Raw genomic sequence first — 22,578 nt, forward strand, 5'->3', positions numbered from 1 at the left:
GAAGAGAAGTATAAAAGTAGATCTATAATGACAGTCTAGCACAAGCACACATCCTCAATGATGGCCTTAAGAAACTGTATTATCTGTGTTGTGTCAACGGAAAAAGTACAGTGGTATTTTGTAGAACTGTAAATCAATGGCATTTTTTGGAAGATCCACATAATACCATATAAATACTACTGTACAGTTCAAAGGTTTGTTTTAATGAAATTAACACTTTTATTCAGCAAAGATGCATTAAATTGATCAAAAGTGACAGTAAAGACAAAATGTTACAAAATATTTATATTTCAAATAAATCCTTTTCTTTTAAACTATCCATCAAAGAATCCTGAAAAAAAAAAATATTGAGCACCAAATCTGCATATTAGAATGATTTCTGAAGAATCATGTGACACTGATGACTGGAGTAATGATGCTGAAAAATCAAGTTTGCCATTATAGGAATAAATTACATTTTTATCTATATTAAAATAGATAAGAGTTACTTTAAATTGTAATAATATTTCACAATTTTACTGTATTTTAATCAAATAAATGCAGCTTTTGTGAGCATAAAAAACATTAAAAAGTCTTACTGAAGCCAAACTTTTGAACGTTAGTGTACAGTACATATGAATACTTGTGTGATCAAAGTACTTTGATACCGCCACTGTATTTTTTAGTGTTATGCTGCACATCAGTTGTATATTTATATGCAGTGCTTAAAATAGGATTTCATGTTTAGACATGTTTGTTTTGTTGTGTTATTTCTCATGAACTTTTTCGTGATGTTGTGTTGACAGCCATGCAGGCTGATGTTGTCATGGTAGAGTTTTACATAAACCTGAAGCATCCAACTTGTGGTTGCCTTCCAACCGAGGCATAGACAAGACATTAGTAATTATCTTTGCTATGTGGTAATTACATGTTTTTACATGACATTTTAATTTGCACAATATATTCAGCTATTTCCCATATTGGAAAGAAATGAATGAAGTGTAGCTGGATAGAGTGTGAAATGTTGGAGATTAAGGAAATGGGTTATATGAAGGCTAAAAGTATTTAAAATGTTTGCATACATGCATAATATTTATTTGAGATACAGTATCAGATAAAATAACATAACATTAATTGACAATTTTGCAATTCAGTTTGGTGCAAGAATGACACATTTCAAATTTAAGTGTAAAGCAAATTTGTAGTGAGTTGTTCCCACACGATCTACACACATCAATCTCACACTTTCAGAAAGCGGCATCTGTGATCTGTGTGACGAGAATATATGACCGTCTCCTTTAGACCGGCCGTGAAGGTCAGTCACAGCTCATGCGTGGAGAATCAACATCATCCAGAGGCATTGTGGGATAGAGGAGGGTGTTAGGATATTTGGTATGTAGCTTTGCCCAGATGTTCCTTCATGATGTTCTTTTCTCATTTCAATTTTAGTGTTCTGTTTTGCTCAGTTCTTTAGACACTGGTCACATCTGGGGTTTTAACCCTTTCAGACCCATGTGGTTTCCTGATGACTTTTATATATAATATATATATATATATATATATATATATATATATATATATATATATATATATATATATATATATATATATATCTATATATAGAGTAGAGTCCAAAAGTTTGGAACCACTAAGATTTTTAATGTTTTTAAAAGAAGTTTCGTCTGCTCACCAAGGCTACATTTATGTAATTAAAAATACAGTAAAAAACAGTAATATTGTGAAATATTATTACAATTTAAAATAACTGTGTACTATTTAAATATATTTGACAAAGTAATTTATTCCTGTGATGCAAAGCTGAATTTTTCAGCATCGTTACTCCAGTCTTCAGTGTCACATGATCCTTCAGAAATCATTCTAATATACTGATTTGCTGCTCAATAAACATTTATGATTATTTTCAATGTTGAAAACAGTTGTGTACTTTTTTTTTCAGGATTCCTTGATGAATAGAAAGTTCAAAAGAACAGCATTTATCTGAAATACAAAGCTTCTGTAGCATTATACACTACCGATCAAAAGTTTGGGGTCAGTAAGAATTTTTATTTTTATTTTTTTGAAAAGAAATTAAAGAAATGAATACTTTTATTCAGCAAGGATCCGCATTAAATCAATCAAAAGTGGCAGTAAAGACATTTATAATGTTACAAAAGATTCGATTTCAGATAAACACTGTTCTTTTGAACTTTCCATTCATCAAATAATCCTGAAAAAAAATATTGTACACAAATATTTTGTACAATTGTACACATTAAATGTTTCTTGAGCAGCAGATCAGCATATTAGAATGATTTCTGAAGGATCATGTGACACTGAAGACTGGAGTAATGATGCTGAAAATTCAGCTTTGCCATCACAGGAATAAATTACTTTGTGAAATATATTCAAATAGAAAACAGTTAATTTAAATTGTAATAATATTTCACAATATTACTGTTTTTACTGTATTTTTAATTAAATAAATGTAGCCTTGGTGAGCAGACAAAACTTCTTTTAAAAACATTAAAAATCTTAGTGGTTCCACTAAATATATGGATATATTTATGTATACAACAGTTCGTTCTGGTTCTCGAATCTGATTGGCTGAGAAGTCTTTCCAGCCATGCAATATTCTAGCAGTATCACCATGGGAACCGTTTCACCGTTTGAACCACTCCGCTGTCAGTATTCTCACAGTGAGTGTCTTGGCGGACAAGCAAACCATATTTTTTTGGTATTTTATATTGAAATTGACTGAAACAAGGAAGCAAGGATGTTGTTTTTACTTTAAAAAACATCTTATGAGACGCAACTGACAAATGCATTGACTAGTGCTGTCATGGAAATGTCTTAAATGTTAAAAGGACAAAGACAAAGATATCACTTTCCTCAGCGGACATTCAAACTAATTTCGTGATTATGAGTGACCTGAAGAATATCAGCTAGATGCAGGTAATACACTCGCACAGGTGATATCTCTCTCATAATACTTTGCATATTACAGTGAGTTTCAATGAAGTGAAACTTCATTACTAGTTCTAAAGTGACGTTTTAGAATTTGTAACGGAGGCTTGGGCTCAACTGTTAAACTGTCAAGTTGAGATTTGAATCTGTGGCAGAAGGAAGTAGTTCCTCACAAAAGAGGGTTTTAAAGACAATCCTTTGTTGTTTCTTATTTATTTACACACTCGTGTCGTCAAACTGTTGTATAAACGCAATATCACACTCGTAATACCACACTCGTTTAATCACAGCCATGCTGATATACAGCCATATCACACGGCTACTCTTGTGATATTGCTCATATATAGCATGAACATAATGCGCCTGAAAGGGTTAAAGCCATCAGGAAACCATGTGGGAAGTTAAAAAAGGTCAGCATATTGAAGAATGAATTGTTGCAATGTTATTGTGAAATATCACCTACTAATTTCAGAGGAAAAAGAGGAATTCCTTGACAAGAATGTCAAATATTCTATTTTGGGTTTGCAAGATACTGGAACACTTCAAACCTCTCTGTCACCAAAGCCCCTCCCATGCTCTAATGTTTAAATTTAGACTCCATAGGCAGATAGCGTGTTCTCTAAAATGAGTGGCTTTGCATTGGACATGTCAGCATATGAGAGGTTGCCCGCAGGTGTGGATGATGTGCATCAGCTGACTGCATGTCCAGCATGTGTCATGTCGACAGCAACACACTAGTTCACTGGCTTTCCACCCTCCTTCAATCAAGCTTGTTTAGCATGAATTTTTGCCTTCCACACTATAATAGCCTCTTTTTTTTTACATTCTTCAAAGTAAATAATTTACTTATAAACTTCAGATAATACATCTTGATTTAGGTAAAAAAAAAAAAAAAAAGTCTTCTGAAAGGAATGAGGATGATTAAATGACAGAATTGAAATTTTTGAGTGAATTATTCCTTTAAGGTCTTAATGGAATTTGTGTAGTAAATTTATCTTCATAAAGTTTAGACAATTTTATTTGAAAACAAGACAAATTTTTCAGTGCACTCCTTTTTATCTGCATATTTTCCTCTGTATCCCTCATTACTGAAAGGAACGCTGTACTTTATCTTTGTGTTTTCTGTGCTGTATTTTCTAAAGTGATTTAAAATCCACATACTTTACTGTCTGGGAATATCAGTCAGTGATTTGTCTTCATATTTGCTAAAGAAGGTGTAGCTAGTGCATCATTTAGAAGAATATAAATCAAAACATTTTAGGTTATGTAATCACAATGTGTGTTTTTTTTCCATCTTATTACGTAATCTTAAGGCAATACTCTTATCAGTGATTCATTGTGCATTGTTTTAAAAAACAAACAACATTGATGGTGCTACTATTCAGTCACATAGTTTTGATTTTAGATCCATTTGTGTGTTTATTTGTGCACCTGACCGTAGTTGACAGTGATACTGTGTGAGGTAATGCAAATATGAGTCTCTCAACGTCTCCAAACATGTCAGATTTCATTGAAAATTCTCTCTTCGTTTGCTGTCAGTGGTGTTTTTAGTGTGTTCTCAGTTTTCAGACACTGGGTTCCTGTGTATCTTCTGAACACTTGCGTGTCATATCAGAAACAAACTTGTTCTGTGGGATTTTAACTGCCAATCATCCATGTAAAAACAGAGAGGTTGTCTTGGTTTTCGAGCACTGTGTGTTTGCTCAGAAGTATCATGCCAAGTTGAAAGTGATAGGGCATGTGCCACCTCAGATGTTGAGCCAAAATGGATTTTAAATTCAACTTTGAAATTTTGTTTTAATTTCTCATTACTATATTACTTTATGCTGCATGAGTGTTTTTGGCGAAAGTGTTTGTTTTCAAGGGATTCAAGGGAATCAAATTTAACATACAATGAAAATGATTGGCTGTCATGTTTTGTGCATTTTTATGTAGTTTATATAAAATGTCATATTAAAGGATAGTTTCCCCACCAATGAAAATGTCATGTTGAACACAAAAGAAGATATTTTCATAAATGTTTTAATGTTTTTTCATCCAAACTGAATAATTGAAATGTTCTTCCAAATCTCCTTTGTGGTCCACAGAAGAAAGTAAGTCATACAGGTTTGGAACCACACGAGGCTGAGTAAATGATGACAGAATTTTCATTTTTGCATGTACTTCTCTTTAAGTAGGGATTTGAACCAATTCCATGCCATACCACTAGACCAACACATCTTACACTTTTAAAACATGCTCTGAAGATCATTCCTCTCCTTGAAGGCTTCCTCATTCCCATGTGGGAATTGCAGTGAGTCTTCCAGGCCTTTGTTATGGGCTGTGGTGCTTCCTTCTTTGAACCACTATCTTACTATCTTAATGCAAGCATCTACCTTTGGCAGGACTCCCATGCATTTGATCTCAGGGAGTGTAGACACTAGACGGCCTCAGATACGCATGTCATGGGGTTTGTTTGGGCTAGAATAAAAAAAAAAAAAAGCTGTTGTCTTCTTCCACAAAGCCTATGGAGGATAAAGCTGTCCACACTCCAACATCCAATGTCCTTGAGCTTTGTATGTGGATACACGTTCACACATGTGCATTCTGATCAGAAACAGTGTTTGGTGATTGATTTAGCCCTGCTGATCAAATGAGCAAATTCTCGCTGGTCTCCTTAATGCCTATTTGTTGTGTAAATTTGAGACTCATTAAAGCTCCATTACCCTATAACATTAGATCATAAAATGTTCCCAGCTCAAGCTGCAATTTAATCATAAACTTGAGGAACATCTGTGCATGCGTCTACCCTGAGGAGGAGGTCTGCAGTAATGGTTCTTGGCTGGATCAAGCTTTCTGTGTGCAGCAGTTTTAATTATATCGGTGAGTGCAGCAAGGCCTGTGGGGCTACGGCTGCATGATTCAACCCTGTTGACTTTGCCCACGTCTCTCTGGCTAATTACTTCACACTGCCTCTCCATTACCCCCTCATATACTGAAGGTAACATCAAAACACGTGCTCTAGTGAGCTGCCTGTGGAGGGAGTGTTTTAAGGCATTATGTGAACACTCTTGACATCCTTCGTAGAGAAGATGATCCCAGAATGCATTGCAGCAGCTCAATTAAAAAAATAAATGGTATGAGACGAGGTGGAGAAAGCAAGAGAAATTAATTATGAACTAACTTTAAGAACTGAAAAATATCAATAAAAATTTTCAGTGAGTTTATTATATAAAATTATTTATTATACACTACTGTTCAAAAGTTTGGGGGTCAATAAGATTTTTGTTTTTGTAATAAATAAATAAATGCTGTTCTTTTGAACTTAATATTCATCAAAGAAAGAAAGTTTAGCTTTTCTATCACATGAAAAAATTACATTTTAACATATCAAATAGATTGTTTTAATAATATTTCACTATATTACTGTTTTTACTGTATTTTTGATCAAATAAATGCAGCCTTGGTGATCATAAAATAATTATTTAAAAACACTGAGAAATCTTACTGACCCTAAACTTTTGAACACCTTTTTTTTTTTTTTTTTTTTGTCATTTTATACCATTCTGGGAGCTGCGGTGTTAGGTTGTCAAACTCCCATCAATTTCCTGAAATAAATAAATAAATAAATAATCCAAGATGGCAGATGAGCTGAGATAAATGAATAAATGTGTAATTATGATTAAAGGTGCCCTAGAACTTCTTTTTAATAGATGTAATATAAGTCTAAGGTGTCCCCTGAATGTGTCTGTGAAGTTTCAACTCAAAATACCCCATAGTTTTTTTTTAATTAATTTTTTAACTGCCTATTTTGGGGCATCATTAACTATGCACCGATATATAGGTTGCGGCCCCTTTAATTCTCGTGCTCCCCCTCCCCCGGAGCTCGCGCTTGCCTTAAACAGCATAAACAAAGTTTACACAGCTAATATAACCCTCAAAATGGATCTTTACAAGATGTTCGTCATGCATGCTGCTTGCATACATCGGATCATGTGAGTATAGTATTTATTTGGATGTTTACATTTGATTCTGAATGAGTTTGAGGCTATGCTGCGTGGCTAAAGCTAACATTACACACTGAGAGATTTATAAAGAATGAAGTTGTGTTTATGCATTATACAGACTGCAAGTGTTTAATAATGAAAATAGCAACAGCTCTCTTGTCTCCGTGAATACAGTAAGAAACGATGGTAACTTTAACCACATTTAACAGTACATTAGCTACATGCTAACGAAACATTTATAAAGACAATTCACAAATATCACTAAAAATATCATGTTATCATGGATCATGTCAGTTATTATCGCTCCATCTGCCATTTTTCGCTGTTGTTCTTGCTTGCTTACCTAGTCTGATGATTCAGCTGTGTTTTGCCCTTGTCTAATGCCTCAATCATGGGCTGGCATATGCAAATATTGGGGGCGTACACCCCGACTGTTACGTAACAGTTGGTGTTATGTTGAGATTCGCCTGTTCTTCGGAGGTCTTTTAAACAAATGAGATTTATATAACAAGGAGGAAACAATGGAGTCGGAGACTCACTGTATGTCTTTTCCATGTACTGAACTCTTGTTATTTATGCCAAGGTAAATTCAATTTTTGATTCTAGGGCACCTTTAATCATTATTGGAAAATATAAATAACAATAGTTCAGTGTATGGATTATTTTACCCACTGTTGTAAGGTTTGTGAATTTTAATTATTATTGTATATTATAATTATTAGTGTGTGTTAGCTTAGCAACGTGCTAAAAATCTCCTTGCCTATGTAGTGAGCAAGGAAGTGCATTCGTTTTAATTTTTGGAATAGAACCGTTCCTACTTTTGACCTCAATGTCTGTGGAAATCAGAAACATATTAGATATACTGTGCATATATAGCATATACACATATAGCTATATATGTGTTTCAGTATGCCAACAAACATAGTCATCCCATTTGCATCGTAATAAATTTTGCAACTACTTTACACAAAGATCATTGTATATTCAAAAATGTAGCGCATAACAATATTAATGAGAGTCACTGTCAGTGGCATAACAAACACACTCCAGGAACACCAGGAAGTTTCTTTCTATTCTTGACTGGCTCACTGGGATGAGAGGCTCATTTATTTAAAAATCACAATCAGCAACACTCAGTAGCTGGCTGTGTCCCATACGTCTCCACGGCTGCCCTTAATATCTTAGAGACGGCACAGTGTTTGGAGGCACAACACCCTACGTCCTCTTATCACCCCGCATTTATCTACCCAACTGCGCTGTTCTAAAGAGTTGGATAATGTGCGACAGAGCAATTTAATGCCTCAATTGGTATTCTGAACGTGGGGAGACGTTGAAAAATGGCTCGCTGTTGTTGTCACTGCAGATATCAGAGCTGTATGCCAAATTAGAAGAAGAGACGGTAACAGAGAATCTAGTTTTAGATCAAATTTCCCTCAGACACATCTGATAGGTCAGTTGTCACCATGTACTTACACTAGTCGTGACATCTCTTTTCTGATGATGTTTCTTGGCGTTGGGGCAGGACAACCTGTCACCTGACAAACAATTCCTGAATTAAAAAATTCAAGTCCCACCCTACATTTTTTCTTGTTCAAGAAGCCGTTTCAGCCAGATATACACACTCGCAATAGGGAAGACAATACTATTGCAACTTCGGTTTCATGCCGACTTATAGGTGTGGTCGTGTTAACAAAATTTTGGGAGCAAAAAATGCCTATTATCCATTGTCAATAGTTTAGCCATGTATGAAGCACAGCTCGCACAGAAGTCACTTTCAAACCAAGCAGTTTTCTGTTGGCCAACATAGCAAATTTTCATGACCAACTTCTACCTGTTACAAAATCTGCATGTGGGAATCTCTTTACCTCAGGAAAAATTCCCAATGCGGCAGTTCCTAATAAAATGACTGGATTTTTACAACAGTAAATTTGACTGCACCTTTTCCAAGGCTTTTACCACAAATTGTTTGAAATGAGAAGTACGTATGTTTTTGAGCCTGTGATATCAAGAATCATTTGAAAAGACAACAGATTCAGTATATCAAACTATACAAAACTATGTCAAAACACTTGGACAGAGAATCAGATAAAATTAAGTGACTGCCAAAAAAAAAAAAAAATCTTGATCTTGGTTTTCATCTTGTTTTACAGTGATATAAAAATCACTAAAAAGGCATTGTAAGACATTTATCTTATTTTTTCTCACTTATTCATTATTGTTATTATTAGTATTGTATCATTTTCTTGTTTTAAACTTAATTTTTCTTAGATTTATACTTAAAGGCACACTGTGTAAATTTTCACCACTAGAGGTCGCTTATTCAAAACAAAGACGTAGCTGGATTTCGCGGAATCATAGAAGGTGTTGTCTTCACATTTACAACTGGTGGAAAAGAATCGGGACATGTTCATGAATGAGATTATTAACTTTACTGTAGTATGAAGCAGAGCAGGGCGAGTGCTGTGCGAGCAGAAACGAGGCCGCTGGAGCGATTGCTAATGAGAGACAAGCGCAACACACGTCTCGAGAGCAGCGGAACTTTTATTATGGCGCAGTCGCCGCTTCTGTTTTTTTCCGGTCAAGCGTTTGTGGAGTAAAGCAGCGCTGTTTTATCATATTAGATACATTTGTGTGTTGAAAGTTGTTATAATGCTACTCTGCGTTCGCTCGGCGGCTACTACGAGACTTGTTGCACACTGCAGTAGGCTAGATTGATATTAGGCATGGTAAAACATTGTACTCGCTTTAAATCAAGAAAACAAGATTTAAACGATAAGACTTACTGTGTTGAGCTATATAACTTGATTAGTTTTCTGTCAATGAATGTATCCATCCAAACAGTTGCTCACCTGTCTAATAAAACACAAAATATTTTAAAGTGTATTTAGTGTTTCCATGGTTTCTACAAAATAAAATCAAGGGTAAAGCGGGTATAATGTCCTGGTTAAAGTTGCTTATTTCTCTGGATTTAAACATTCTTGGGAACATTTGGGATAATGTAAGTACACAAGCCAACAAAATATATAACATTGCTTTAGTGGTTTTTGGTTACTTTAATAAAAGAAATCTTACATACTGTGCCTTTAACACAACATATAACAATATGCCAAGAGGTTAAGAATTTTTTTTTTTTTTTTTCTGAAAGCATGTCTCATTATCTTATGCAATTTTACTTCTCAGGTAGATTTATCTTAAACATATTTAGACATTTTTACTGGAAAATAGGACAAAAATGCTACAAATAGGAGGCGAATAAGCATACAGACAGCGTTTTAAGGATTGCAGAGGACTAATAAATTAAAGAATCAACCATTGAAAAAACTCATAACCACAAATCTAAAATATTGGAAGTGACATTCCTTGTCAATATCTGTAGTGATCACAACCTCGACAGACAGGTTTAGATTGTGTTTTGTTGTTGTGGTTATTACAACCCTCCTTTATACAATGTTCATGCATTTCATTTTAGTTTTAAGTTTGTTGTGGAGATCATGTTTTTCCATATCAGTATACGTATCTTATTCAGAATTGTTTTGCCCGGCCTTTTTGTTTACAGAATAATAGTCTCTGATTGGTTGTTCAGTGCAGGTACAGCTGGTTGAGAGCCAGAATTCCTGCAGCACTGAGTCACTGAGAGATGATAGCCATCTTTTGCTCTCTCTCTCTCTCTCTCTCTCTCTCTCTCTCACTTCTATACAGCACAAACACAACCTGCTAAACCCCTCCTTTTCCTCCGTCCCTCCCTGTGTCTCTCATTCACACACAAACACGCACACACAGAGCTGTCAGAACACACGCGCGGGTGGGTTCACTGCATTTCCCCAGCAGCAGCTCTCAGTACGGGAGATCGAGAGCAAGAACACTAGATCTCCATTGCTCTCCTCGCGATGAAAATTTAACGATGTGCTTCATTATTTAACCGGCCTGAGCGCTTCTCTCCCAGGCTGTGCGCCGCTGCTTGCTTCAGTGTTATTAGCGTTGCTTTGCGCTGGGATAAAAATGGATATCTATTATGGGATTCACCTGCAGTTTACCTGCTTTTCTATTACCGCTGCCTACCATCACCAATGCAGCGGCACACAAGAGAAAGTTGGACTTTTCTGATTTAGTACAGAGTTGTTTCTCACCTAATTGGATAATCAGCTTTTTTTAAAATCCAGGTTGGAATGATATAATACTGATGTTTTGTTTTTATTTTTCATTTTGTTGTTCTTTAGCATTAATGTTGGTTTGTTTATTCCATCCAGACGATAAAGAAGAAGGAGTCTTGGGCAGCCTTCCTCTTCTCAGCTTCAAGATTGGACCAGTCCAGGCATCGGACAACATCAGCCGCAAGTTTGCCTTTAAGGTTGGTGATCTCTGTGCATTTTTAACAAATGTTTTGAATGCTTTCAGGACAAGGGTTGGGAGGGGTGACAGGTAAACATGGCATTCGGTGTCAGTGTAGGTCATATGATGATAGGAAACTTTAAGCGACGTTTCTGAATTAATCATGATTCAATGACCATGTATCTGTTTTTAGTCAAAGCCACTGACTCTATATTTACTCTGATTGCACACCCACACATGCAGTGGACTTTGCATCTTTGCATGCGTTCCCGAATGTGTTTGCACACTATGTGCCAGAAGGACAAACATAATGTCAGATTATATTTTCATCAGGATCCCGGGCGACTGGGTTTGAGTACATAGACCTTTAGAGCATGCATATATAACGGATCGCAGTATTTCGGAGGGTATACGCCCCGGTTGCTCTGTGAGTGGACGGTGTTGTGGTGAGTTATCATAATTTAGTAAATAAGATTATGGTTAGCCTGTTTGTGAAGCTCTATTAGATTAGACAGGGTGCATGCTGGGTAGCATGTTTTTTGAGCTGTGTTTTGAGCATACGATTGTAGGTGTACTCGTTCCACTTGTAGAGAATGTGAGACCGTTATGTGTTGGGTAACTGTGTTTATATCTCTTGCCTCTGGCTCCGCGGGGCCCTTAAGGGTTGGGCAGGAGAAGAATCTGATGTCGTGTCTCTGCAGGTTTTGTTAGATTTCTAGTAAAACTGCTCTTTTTTATATAGCACCTGGCTTTTAAACTGACCAATAGGAAGTAAGTACGCAACAGACGAGGCACAGCTGAGGCGTTGATGACCTTTGGCAATACTTTTAAAAGAAACAGGAAGGAGGAATAAGTTTTGCTTCTGTCAGAGCTGTGTGATTTAAGCTTTTTGAACATTTAGTTATATTGGAATGATGCTTTATGCAAAAATATTTATTTAGAATTAACTTCATGGAAAATTGGGTTATTTTTAGGAATTTTAATAATAATATTTTTTATTCAGTTGTACATGGGTATATATACATTTAAGTTAATATTTTTTAATTTAAATATTATTTAATTTATATAAAAAGAAAGAAGCATTTTATGCTCAGAAAAACTGCATTTATTTGAAAAAAAAATACAGTAAAAACGGTAAAATATTATTACAATGTAATATAAATGTTTTCTAGTTGAATATATATTCAAATGCAATTTATTCTTGGTGGCAAAGTTGAATTTTCAGCATCATTACTCCAGTGTTACATGTCCAGTGTCACATGATCCTTCAGAAATCATTCTAATATGCTGATTTGCTAGTCAAGAAACATTTATTATTATTATCAATGTTGTAAATAGTTGTGCTGCTTAACATTTTTTCAGGATACCTTGATAAACACAAAAAATTCAAAAGAACAGCATTTATTTGAAATAGAAGTATTTTATAGCATTATGAGAGTCTTTAATGCCACTTTTGAAAATTTTAATGCATCCTTGATTAATAAAAGTTTTTTTTTTTTAAATGAATTGGTACTGACCACCAACTTGTGAATAGTAGTGTATATTTATATATTATTTGTATTTAATAAATAACTTCTTTTATAAATATAACAACTTGATTTTATGATTTATTTAGACATATTTTATATTTTCCCCTACTATTTGGATTAAATTATATAATACTATACATCTCCTGTCTGATGTATTGTGTAGCATGTGGCAAGTCTATTATATAAAACTGTTGTCCATTAAATAATATTGTTTAAAAAGCAGGTGGTTCAACATTCATTTGACTGTAAGATCATATTTACTTTAAAGCATTCTTCATGTGTATATAGTTCTCAAAGGTCTATTTTTGTATTTACTTTGGTTTATGCATCACACTTACACTTCTAATGTTCATTGCCTGTGGAAATGGTGGGTTTAGACACACCGCCATTACAGCTTTACTAAAAACCAATGTCTGCCTATCCACGTGTTTTTGAAAACATATCCAAAGCTGTTCAATCTCCTACAAAAGAGAAACTATTTTATACTCCAGAGATATATTTGCAGAACAAAGCAAACCATAAGTCACAAGGATCCAGTAGCCTCTTGCATCTGCACCCTGAGGCAAAAGGTGTGCTGCGTTTCTTTTTCATATCACAGAGACCCCTAGTTTCGGTGTGTGGAGCCACGTCAGCACAGGGTCATTTTTATGGCAGCCGTAATAAAAATCATGACACCATCATATATGTCACACTGTATATCTAAAAATACTTGTGTGCATGTTTTGAACCAGCTTGGTGTTAACAATTAACCAGGAAATATTGAAATGTGTTTGTCGTGTGTGTGTGTGTGTGTGTGTGAGAGAGAGAGAAAGGAAGGTGTGTTTAGTCAACCATTCTTCATCGTGCTCTATGACAGTGAACGGTTACATGTATCATGTTGCCTTCACAAAAGAACCTGAAACACATCTGATGCAGTGCATCTTGCCCTGGGTCTTTTTATTCAGACTCTTCTCCTGGAAGTGTTGCCAATTCTTTTATGAAATTCTTCTCCTGTGTAAAAGGTATCAAAACTGGTGTTTGGCTTCTGGGCACGGGATATTCTTCAGTTTCACATAAGGGAGTCTAATACTCTCTTACTCTGCATTGCTTCAGGCCTTACACACAGACACACACACACACACGTGTACAGTATGTGTGTGGACACTTGGATACATTTTGTGGACAAAATTGTCCCCAGAAGTACACTAAATCTGACAATACCTCCCTTTGGGAGACTCTCTTTAAAATGTAAATTTGGAGTTAAGGCCTGTTCACACTAAACACAATAACTATAACTATATTAGCATCCATACCAAAGTATGGTAATGTTTTACAGTAATATAATTTCTTTCTCAGCCCAATTTATTTTAGGGTGCTTTCACACTTGCCTCATTTAGTTTTGTTGAATCGTACTAGAGTTTGTTGTCCCCCTTCGTGCAGTTTGTTTGGGCTGGTGTGACTGCAGAAATGCAAGGATGTGCACCAAAAGCAGACCAAACAAGCGTACCGAGACCTCCTTGAAGAGCTGGTCTCAGTACGCTTTCAAACTAACTAAATGTGAAAGCAATCCGACCCAACGGACCAAACGATATCATGATTCATAAAGGGAAATGTGTTATATAAAAAGCAGTAATGTGTGATTCTGTGAGTGAGCACATTAGGTACCGTAGCTGAAAACCAAAAAGTGCCTCTTCATCTTAAGATGTTGTGTAAATGCGCTTCTCCATGCAGGAATGCTGTCCCGATGAAGCCTTGATTTCCACTCTGGCTGCATTATAACATTCGTATAGTGTTTGCATGTGTCTAGACATGTGCCGATATTACGATATATCACGATAATGAATATGCACGATATTGTTACCATGAGCACCTCAAAATAACATGAATAATTATTTATTACGAATGATTAAAATATTTATATTACATTTTAAGAATACTTTACCCATTGACTCATCAAATGCACAGCACTTCTGTATGCGGCGTCAAAGAAGCACACGCACTATGTAAACCAACCCAGTGTGCACATGGCGGAACCGGAACGTGTGAAGGAGACGCGCTGAGATGCGCTGAATGATGCACGTTCACTCTCTGACAGCAGAGGGCGCTGATGGAACAGCAGAAATGCTGCGGTTACCCCGGAAACCTTGTAAACAAAGCAGCTGCGGTACTATTTAAAATGCTTCAAACAGCCATTGAATATTTTTTGTCTTCCCAGCACCAAATACTTCATACTTAAAGACTTAATAGGCTATTTATTTTCATATTAAACATTTTTAAATTTTAATATGGACTACAACATGATTGAAAATGTTCTGATTATTTGTTATTGTTCAGTAACACTTGATGACCTAAGGCTTCATTACTTAACATGTCAATTCATTATTTCCAAACTGACAATGAAAAATACTTTTGTTATAGCATTTGAAATAGCATTTATTAATCTTAGTTAATGTTCATTTGTAGTTAATGTTTATTAACATTACTAAAATCAAAAGTTGTAATTATTATTTAATGGACCTAAAACTAATAATGATCAGTTGCATTTTTTAACTAATATTAACAAAAAATAATACCTTCTGTAACAAATGTAGCTATTGCTCATTCTTAATCTTAGTTAATGCATTAAAGCTGCAGTCCGTAACTTTTTTTTTTTTTGGTTAAAAATGATCCAAAATCAATTTTTGAGCAAGTAAATAACCAGCCAGTGTTCAAAACTTTCTCATTATCTTAGCTCGATTCACAATGGAAAGCTTGTACTGTAATAATGTTTTCTAATAAGAGCGACATGGTGGATATCTGAGGTAAATTCAAGCATGCAGCAGTTCCTCTGTGCGTCATTACATCACGTCCGTAAACAGAAATGAAGGAGTCCAGGCTAGTCAGTTTTGTCACGTGAGGACGCTGCTGGTAGCGGCACGTTTATAGCCTTTTCTCACAGCAGCTGAAATAATTAAACTTATCATTTTGATGGCGGATTGTAATCCAGAAAGATCCAAAAGACAATCATCAGTGACAACTGGAGATTCAGCTGTAGTCAAAAAGCAAAAGACTTTGGACTGTGGAGTGGATACAGAAATTGAAATCTACAGGTAACGCTAATACACACTAAATACACAGTCACGCAGTGCTGATGTTGTTAATTTGCACGGTTTGGCATGATCCGAGCTAAGCGATCGTTAGATTTAATCATCATTGGCAGCGTGATTTATTGTAGGTCTAATGTTTTTTTCCTCAGTTGGTCAGAACAAAAGTGGCAGACATGTTACTTACTTGTTCAGATGATATTTTCCAGTGAAAATTCTTATATTGGTCATACTTTCAAGATGTAGAGTCTGTGATTCTGAAGTGCAGTATCCACCGGTACGGTGACTGACAGCAAGCATTAGATTCATCCGTGCTGACGAGCTGTGCCGAGGCACAACACATACAGATATCTATTCCGCATATGACTGCAATTGCAGGTTTCAAACAAGAGATGGCGACAAAGAGGAAAAAATCGCGGACTGCAGCTTTAACTAACGTTAAATAAAGAGACCTTATATAGCGTTACCTATTGTTCTTTATAATTCTTTTGCACTTAAATCATTTTAAATGATTTGTTAGCGTACTGTGTTATTGTATTTAAATGTTTAGAGTTCTTTTTGTTATAAAAAAGGAGTATTTTTTGCAACTTGATTCAATACCGTGATAATACCGTATACCGTGATAAAAGCTTCAGCAATTATCGCAACATAACATTTGATACCGTCACATGCCTACATGTGTCTAGCTGGGAGATCCAGAGAGTGCACGTTTGAATATGCTGCAGTATTAATACAAATGTAATGTATAACTTAACAGTGGTTATGATGGCTACATTCATTCATATAGTGTTTGCGTGTGTCTCGACAGTTACAAATGAAGCCAAAATAAGCTCATGGAGCTAACTTGTCAATCATTTTGTTGGATGATACTGAGAAAACCCTGACCAATAAGAGGATAATGAAATGCTTTGAAATGTTGCCGTGTGAAAGCGAACCGAACCAAGAAGAAAATGCAAAATTGTAACAAATTTAGTCCCTGTTTCGGAACAAAACAAATGACCCGTTGGTGTGAAAACGCTTTTAGATATATAGCTAGGCAAATGTGTATGTGTGTTTGTTTCTGTGTTCTCTTTGGTTATTTTTCTTTCACTCCCTCTCTCTCATTCTTCTGTCCTAGTATAAGAGCCGCTGCAATATTAATGACTGCTGGTTGTGTAACTGCTGTGTGGTTGGGACATTTTTAGCCTAAGATTCATCTTTTCTCTGAGGGATAAACGGGAGAAACATGAAAGATCAGGAGGTGAGTCTACCGGCTCACGCCATCAGACTTGGAGCTGAGAAATCTTTTCTGGAGGTAAAAGTCCTCAGCGGCTGAACCACTGGCTGAACCTGCATGTGGGATGCACAGATACGGCCAGACGGCTTTCGTATTTTTTGTAATGTATTCATGATAGACATATTTCCCTATGGTAGGGCGGACAATGAAAACAGAGTTTGCAGCCAATCTGGAAGAGCTGTTGATTGCAATTTGGATCAAACCTCGTGTTCTCGCCTGTCTCTGCAGTCGTTGTTGTCTTCCCTGAGTTCACTTTGTTCTTCCCAGCAGCCCTCGGCTGGTTACCTTGTCCTAGCGTGCGGGGCTGAGGTGTCTCTCTCTTATCAGACATGTGGACTCTGTCTGTTTGCTGTGTATGAAGTACACATCAGAGCAGACACACACCATCCAGAGAGTGTGTGCGTGTTTGTAAAGTACGGTGGTAGACAGAGCACACACATGGAGCCGCCCGGCTCTGTGTGACGCCTAGTTATTAAAGGTAGCTGCAGTCATTCATTTTGCAGTTCTCCCCCCTTTTTTGCTGTTGTTTGAGCTCGTGCTGTTAACTGCTTTGTCAACATGTCTACTGACATTTTTGGTATTTTGACAGTCCTATTTGGTATCATAGTTTTCTGAGAGCATGTTTGTCTACACTAGCATGTCTACATGTCCCTGCCCTCTGGACTCCAGGATCAGCAAACATAAGGATCAAAAACAAGTGAGTCTAGCTCCGCATGACTGAAAGTATACTACTACTTGTGTCAGAGACTCAGAAAAAGAGAGAGACAGGCAGAATGACAGAGGCAGGGAGACAGGAAAGCAGAGGACTGTCATTTCCATATCTGCGGAGGCTTGACTGTCTGCTTCCTCTTCCATCTGGCACTCCAAAAAATAAGGCAGAAAACTGCCCTTGTTCCTTTGTTTTTACATTGAGCTGCTCTGGGCATTGGCACCTGCTGTAATTTGAGTAGACGGGTGAACTGCTCATTCTCTGAGCTTTTTTTTCCCAGATCAAGTATTTTATTTTATTTTATTTTATTTTATTTTATTTTATTTTATTTTATTTTATTTTATTTTATTTTATTTTATTTTATTTTATTTTATTTTATTTTATTTTATTCTATTTAATTTTAATCTATTCTATTCTATTATTTATTCTATTTTATTTTATGTTAATTAATTTTATTGTATTTTTTATTTTGTTTTGTTATTTTATTCTATTTTATTTTATTTTTATTGTATTTTATTTTACTTTATGTTAATCTATTTTATTTTTATTTTATTATTTTGTTTTGTTGTGTTGTTTTATTTTATTCTGTTATTTTATTTTTTCTATTCTATTTTATTTTTTCTATTTTATTTTATTTTTATTTCATTTTATTCTATTTTATTTTTCTATTTTATTTTATTGTATTTCATTTTATTCTATTTTATTACATTCTTTATTCTATTCTATTTTTTATTCTACCTTATTTTATTGTATTTCATTTTATTGTTATTTTATTATTTTGTTTTGTTTGTTTTGATTTTATTCTGTTATTTTATTTTACTTTTTTATTCTATTTTATTTTATTATGCTAATTTATTTTATTTTATTCTATTCTTTTTTATTTTATGTTAATCTATTTTATTTTATTCTATTTTATTCAATTCTTTATTCTATTTTATTTTATTCTGTTTTATTTTATTCTATTCTCTTCAAGATGCTACAGAATCACTATTCATATGATGGTGAGAAGAGGATTTCTGAGGCCATTAAGGGATTTACCAGAACAAAATTGTAAAGAAATCCTATCTAAAGCAGATTGTGTTGTGGTGTAAAAAGCCATGATTTGATGGCTCAGCTGTGAAACAAGGCCGAGATGGGAAAGTACATTTAGTGAATTATACTCAAAGGAAATAACCTGCAGTGACTTTCATTGTGGCCAGTTGAAATAGTGACCTGGCATTACCAATAAATTGACTCTCTTGGACATTCGATTAAGTCTACAGTTCTCAACTGTGTGATGGATCATAGTAGCTAATGCGGCCCAGGCCGCACCTCTGTTGCCAGCGCCATAGGAGACTCTCTTGGCACAGAAAAAGACAACAAAGCACACTCCGATTACAACAAGACTATGTAGCTTGACCTTCTTTTATTTGCAGTAAAAGGGTCAAATGAATGTCAGTTTTATCAGAACATCTGCTAGTCTGGTGTATTGCCTTTACTTGCATCAGCAAATGCACAAAAAGAGGGCGTCATTATAATATGAAATCCTACACAGAGCAGGATACTAATACATACTTTCCGATTTTCACATGCGTAGGCTTCTTTCCTCAGGCTAACTACAATAAAAATGTATCTTGTGCTAGTTCTTGTCTGAGGTCTGACTGAGCCTGTGGAATTCCTTAGGAGGATATTGAGCTCTCATGTTCCTGAGAGAACTATGTGAGAACTATATTTCTCTTCACAGACCAATGATGACAAACATTTTCAATTAGGACATAATTAAGCTTGGACTAAATATAGTCTTGCACTGACATACTGTATGATGGGAAGTTCTTCTTACTGATTTGTGAAGAAGAAAAGGAGGCACCTGTGATTGTTTGGGTAAAAGAGTACCTGGTAGTTAAGAGGAGGTCTGTAAAGATAGATCAGTCTAACATGTGACGCCACTGTAAACTCAAATGTCTCCTCTAGAACATAAATGTCTCCAGGATGCACTAAGACTCAATTTCAACCCACCTTTGAGGAAGTGATTTACAAGCACTAAAAACCGGTTTAGGTTTCTAAAACTTCTAAAGCGATAGATCACCCAATATATATATATATATATATATATATATATATATATATATATATATATATATATATATATATATATATATATATATATATAAAAAAAAAAAATCTGTTATTATTTACTCACACTCGTGTTATTCCAAACCTGTATTACTTTTTTTTCTTCTGTGGGGCACAAAACTAGACATTTTTATTATTTTATTTTAATCATTTTATTAAGAACATATTTTTGTACATACAATGAAAGTCAATGGGGTCCAATGCCATACTATTCAACACCATATTTTAACTAACTGTTCATCCGGGGAACTTATAAACTTCACGTCACCTCTTCACATTTTAATATAACACTTTGAATCATTATTTTAGCGACAACTTGACAAATTAGCACCAGATAAATCCAGTCACTTCAGTTTAACATGGTTCATTTGTCATGCGTCCTCACAAAGCAATGTCACATACCTTTTACATATTTACTGCACTTGATTTCCTTACATAAAGATATGCTAGAAGTTTGGTTATACTATAATAAAAGTTTAAATGAAGGTCAGCTACACACAAGGACAATGGCTTCTCTGTAAAATCAAATGCAAACAGTAAGCAAAGAATTTGCCAAGCCCTGAAATGAATCAATAGTGCGGGAGTGTTTGACGGTTTCCTCAGGGAGAGGTTCATTCAAAGGAAATGAGGCATTCTTTTGACAGGTACAAAGGTAAATGAAGAACTTGGGACAGCATGGCTGTTTCTGTGCCAGATTTCTAAAGTTGAGCAACCTCCGCAATGCGAACGGCAGTACTTAAGGCAAACTTTTGTTTTGATACTCTACTTCCTGTGACACAAATGACTGTCTCGGTTTCAAGAGAATTTTAAGTATGCAAACAACATGCAGCTTATTGAGTGAATGAACAGGAAATAAATGATTACTTCAGTTTAGTCCAGGTTTGTTTTTCTGGTTAAGTCATCGAAGCACCCCAGGTTTTTATCCTTACTAGACATTTCACATATGAACATTTTTATGTGTACAATACAGTATATGACTATATTTTTTGTATATGTACAAAAAATCCTGTTTATCAGGTTTTGTCTATTCAAAAATACATTTTGTTCCCTAATGATCTCTAGTGTCAATTAGCTAACTTTCCTGTAGAGCAGTTAACTATTAGTTTGTATGAAACTGATGTTAACACACCCTCGGATGACTAAAAGTTCAGGTCATTGTTTTAAGCAAGACTAATCGAGAGATTGTTAATAGTAAGGATGCTTAATTACATCATTATATGTTTATGGTCAGATTATAGTAGCTTCCAGGTTTCATCAGTGGTAACACCCTCTCCATTCAGAACCTGTTGTGTTTCCTCAAACTGACATGTCTGTTATAGAAATCTGAGGTTGTGTCACGGGCTTTTTGCATGATAAGTTGACCAAAAATGCCACTGAAAGTATATAAAAAAGCCCCCATAGTAATTCCTTGTATATATTGTGTTATTATATCATGTACATTTTACAGTTATGATATTTGTTTGATTTAAAAAGTAACAAAGGCTATAAATGATCAGAATTTGACTTGAATGAAGTATTTGGCATAGATGGATTTATACACTGTGTATTTGTATGGTTAGAAAATAGTCTAGGGCAAATATTGTCCCTTTACAATTAAACAGAATTACAGAGACTAGATATAAATGAAAGCAGAAGTATAATTAGAATTTACTTGTAGATTCGGAGGTTTGTCGAGTTCTTTTGCGATATTATAGAGTATATTTTAGCTGTGCAGTTGTGTACTCAATTTTAAATCAAAGTAATTTATTCAGTTATCTTTTCAAAATCATATATTCCTTTTTTATTTGTTGTTTAGTTTGAATGACTACAGAATGCATTGTCCACAATTAACTCTGTATTGCCCCCATGTGGTGATGTTGTCTACTGCAGTGTTTTGGACAAGTTATACTAGTGTCCAGAGCTAATTTATATATTCTATCTAGCCTTACACATTCACACAAATGTTTTACATTGTCAGGTGTCTATTTGTGCTTCATAGCGCTGATGTGTTTGAAATAACACAACAAAGCCATATTTCTATTAACTAATCTCTTTCAGGATATTAATGCACACTATGACCTCTCCATTATGATAAACTTGACCACATCTAGCCCACATCTAACCTGCTCCTAATGTCAATTTTTATACTTTTATCTAGTCATCCTTATGTAGTCTTTTCTCCTCTGTTCCCAATACCCCTCCCCCCATCTCTGAGGACCCTTGAGTGAGTTTTCTCCAATATGTCGATGAGCCCCATTTAGTAGGTATTTCAGAACACCTTTTTGCTCTTATGACTGCATGACAAGTGATAAGATCCGACTCACCTGCTTACGTTCCTAACATGAGCTGACAGTAGTGATAATGATGACAAAAGTTAATAAGTATCTTCAAACTTCTATATTCAGTAGTCTAAATGTCAGTCATTAAAGGGAATAATCTTTAATCACTGTATTTGTGAGTCTGATCTGCATGTCCTATTCACTATTTTCTCCCATGTTCTGCTGAATATTAAATATCAACAAATATGGCCCCGCTTAGATTCGAGGATATGACTGTACATGAAAATTAAAGTGATAGTTCACCCAAAAATGAAAATTCTGTGATCATTTACTCACCCTCAAGTTGTTCCAAACCTGTATGAGTTTCTTTGTTC

At 35.1% G+C, this 22,578-nt stretch overlaps 1 protein-coding gene across 9 annotated transcripts in view; it reads left to right on the forward strand.

The window, feature by feature from the left end:
- The window catches only part of plekha6 (pleckstrin homology domain containing, family A member 6), a 114,373-nt gene that overhangs the window by 56,045 nt on the left and 35,750 nt on the right, over positions 1–22,578 (forward strand). For 8 of the 9 annotated variants that reach the window (XM_067388184.1, XM_067388185.1, XM_067388183.1 and 5 more), the window contains one exon: positions 11,177–11,277. In XM_067388184.1, coding sequence (XP_067244285.1) covers positions 11,177–11,277 — 101 coding nt within the window. Of the gene's footprint in view, positions 1–11,176; positions 11,278–16,299; positions 17,823–22,578 lie in introns of those variants that run through there. The other variant, XM_067388190.1, reaches the window with a different exon arrangement.

Source organism: Chanodichthys erythropterus, chromosome 6 (genome assembly GCF_024489055.1).
Source record: "Chanodichthys erythropterus isolate Z2021 chromosome 6, ASM2448905v1, whole genome shotgun sequence".
In the NCBI taxonomy this organism is placed as follows: Eukaryota; Metazoa; Chordata; class Actinopteri; order Cypriniformes; family Xenocyprididae; genus Chanodichthys; species Chanodichthys erythropterus.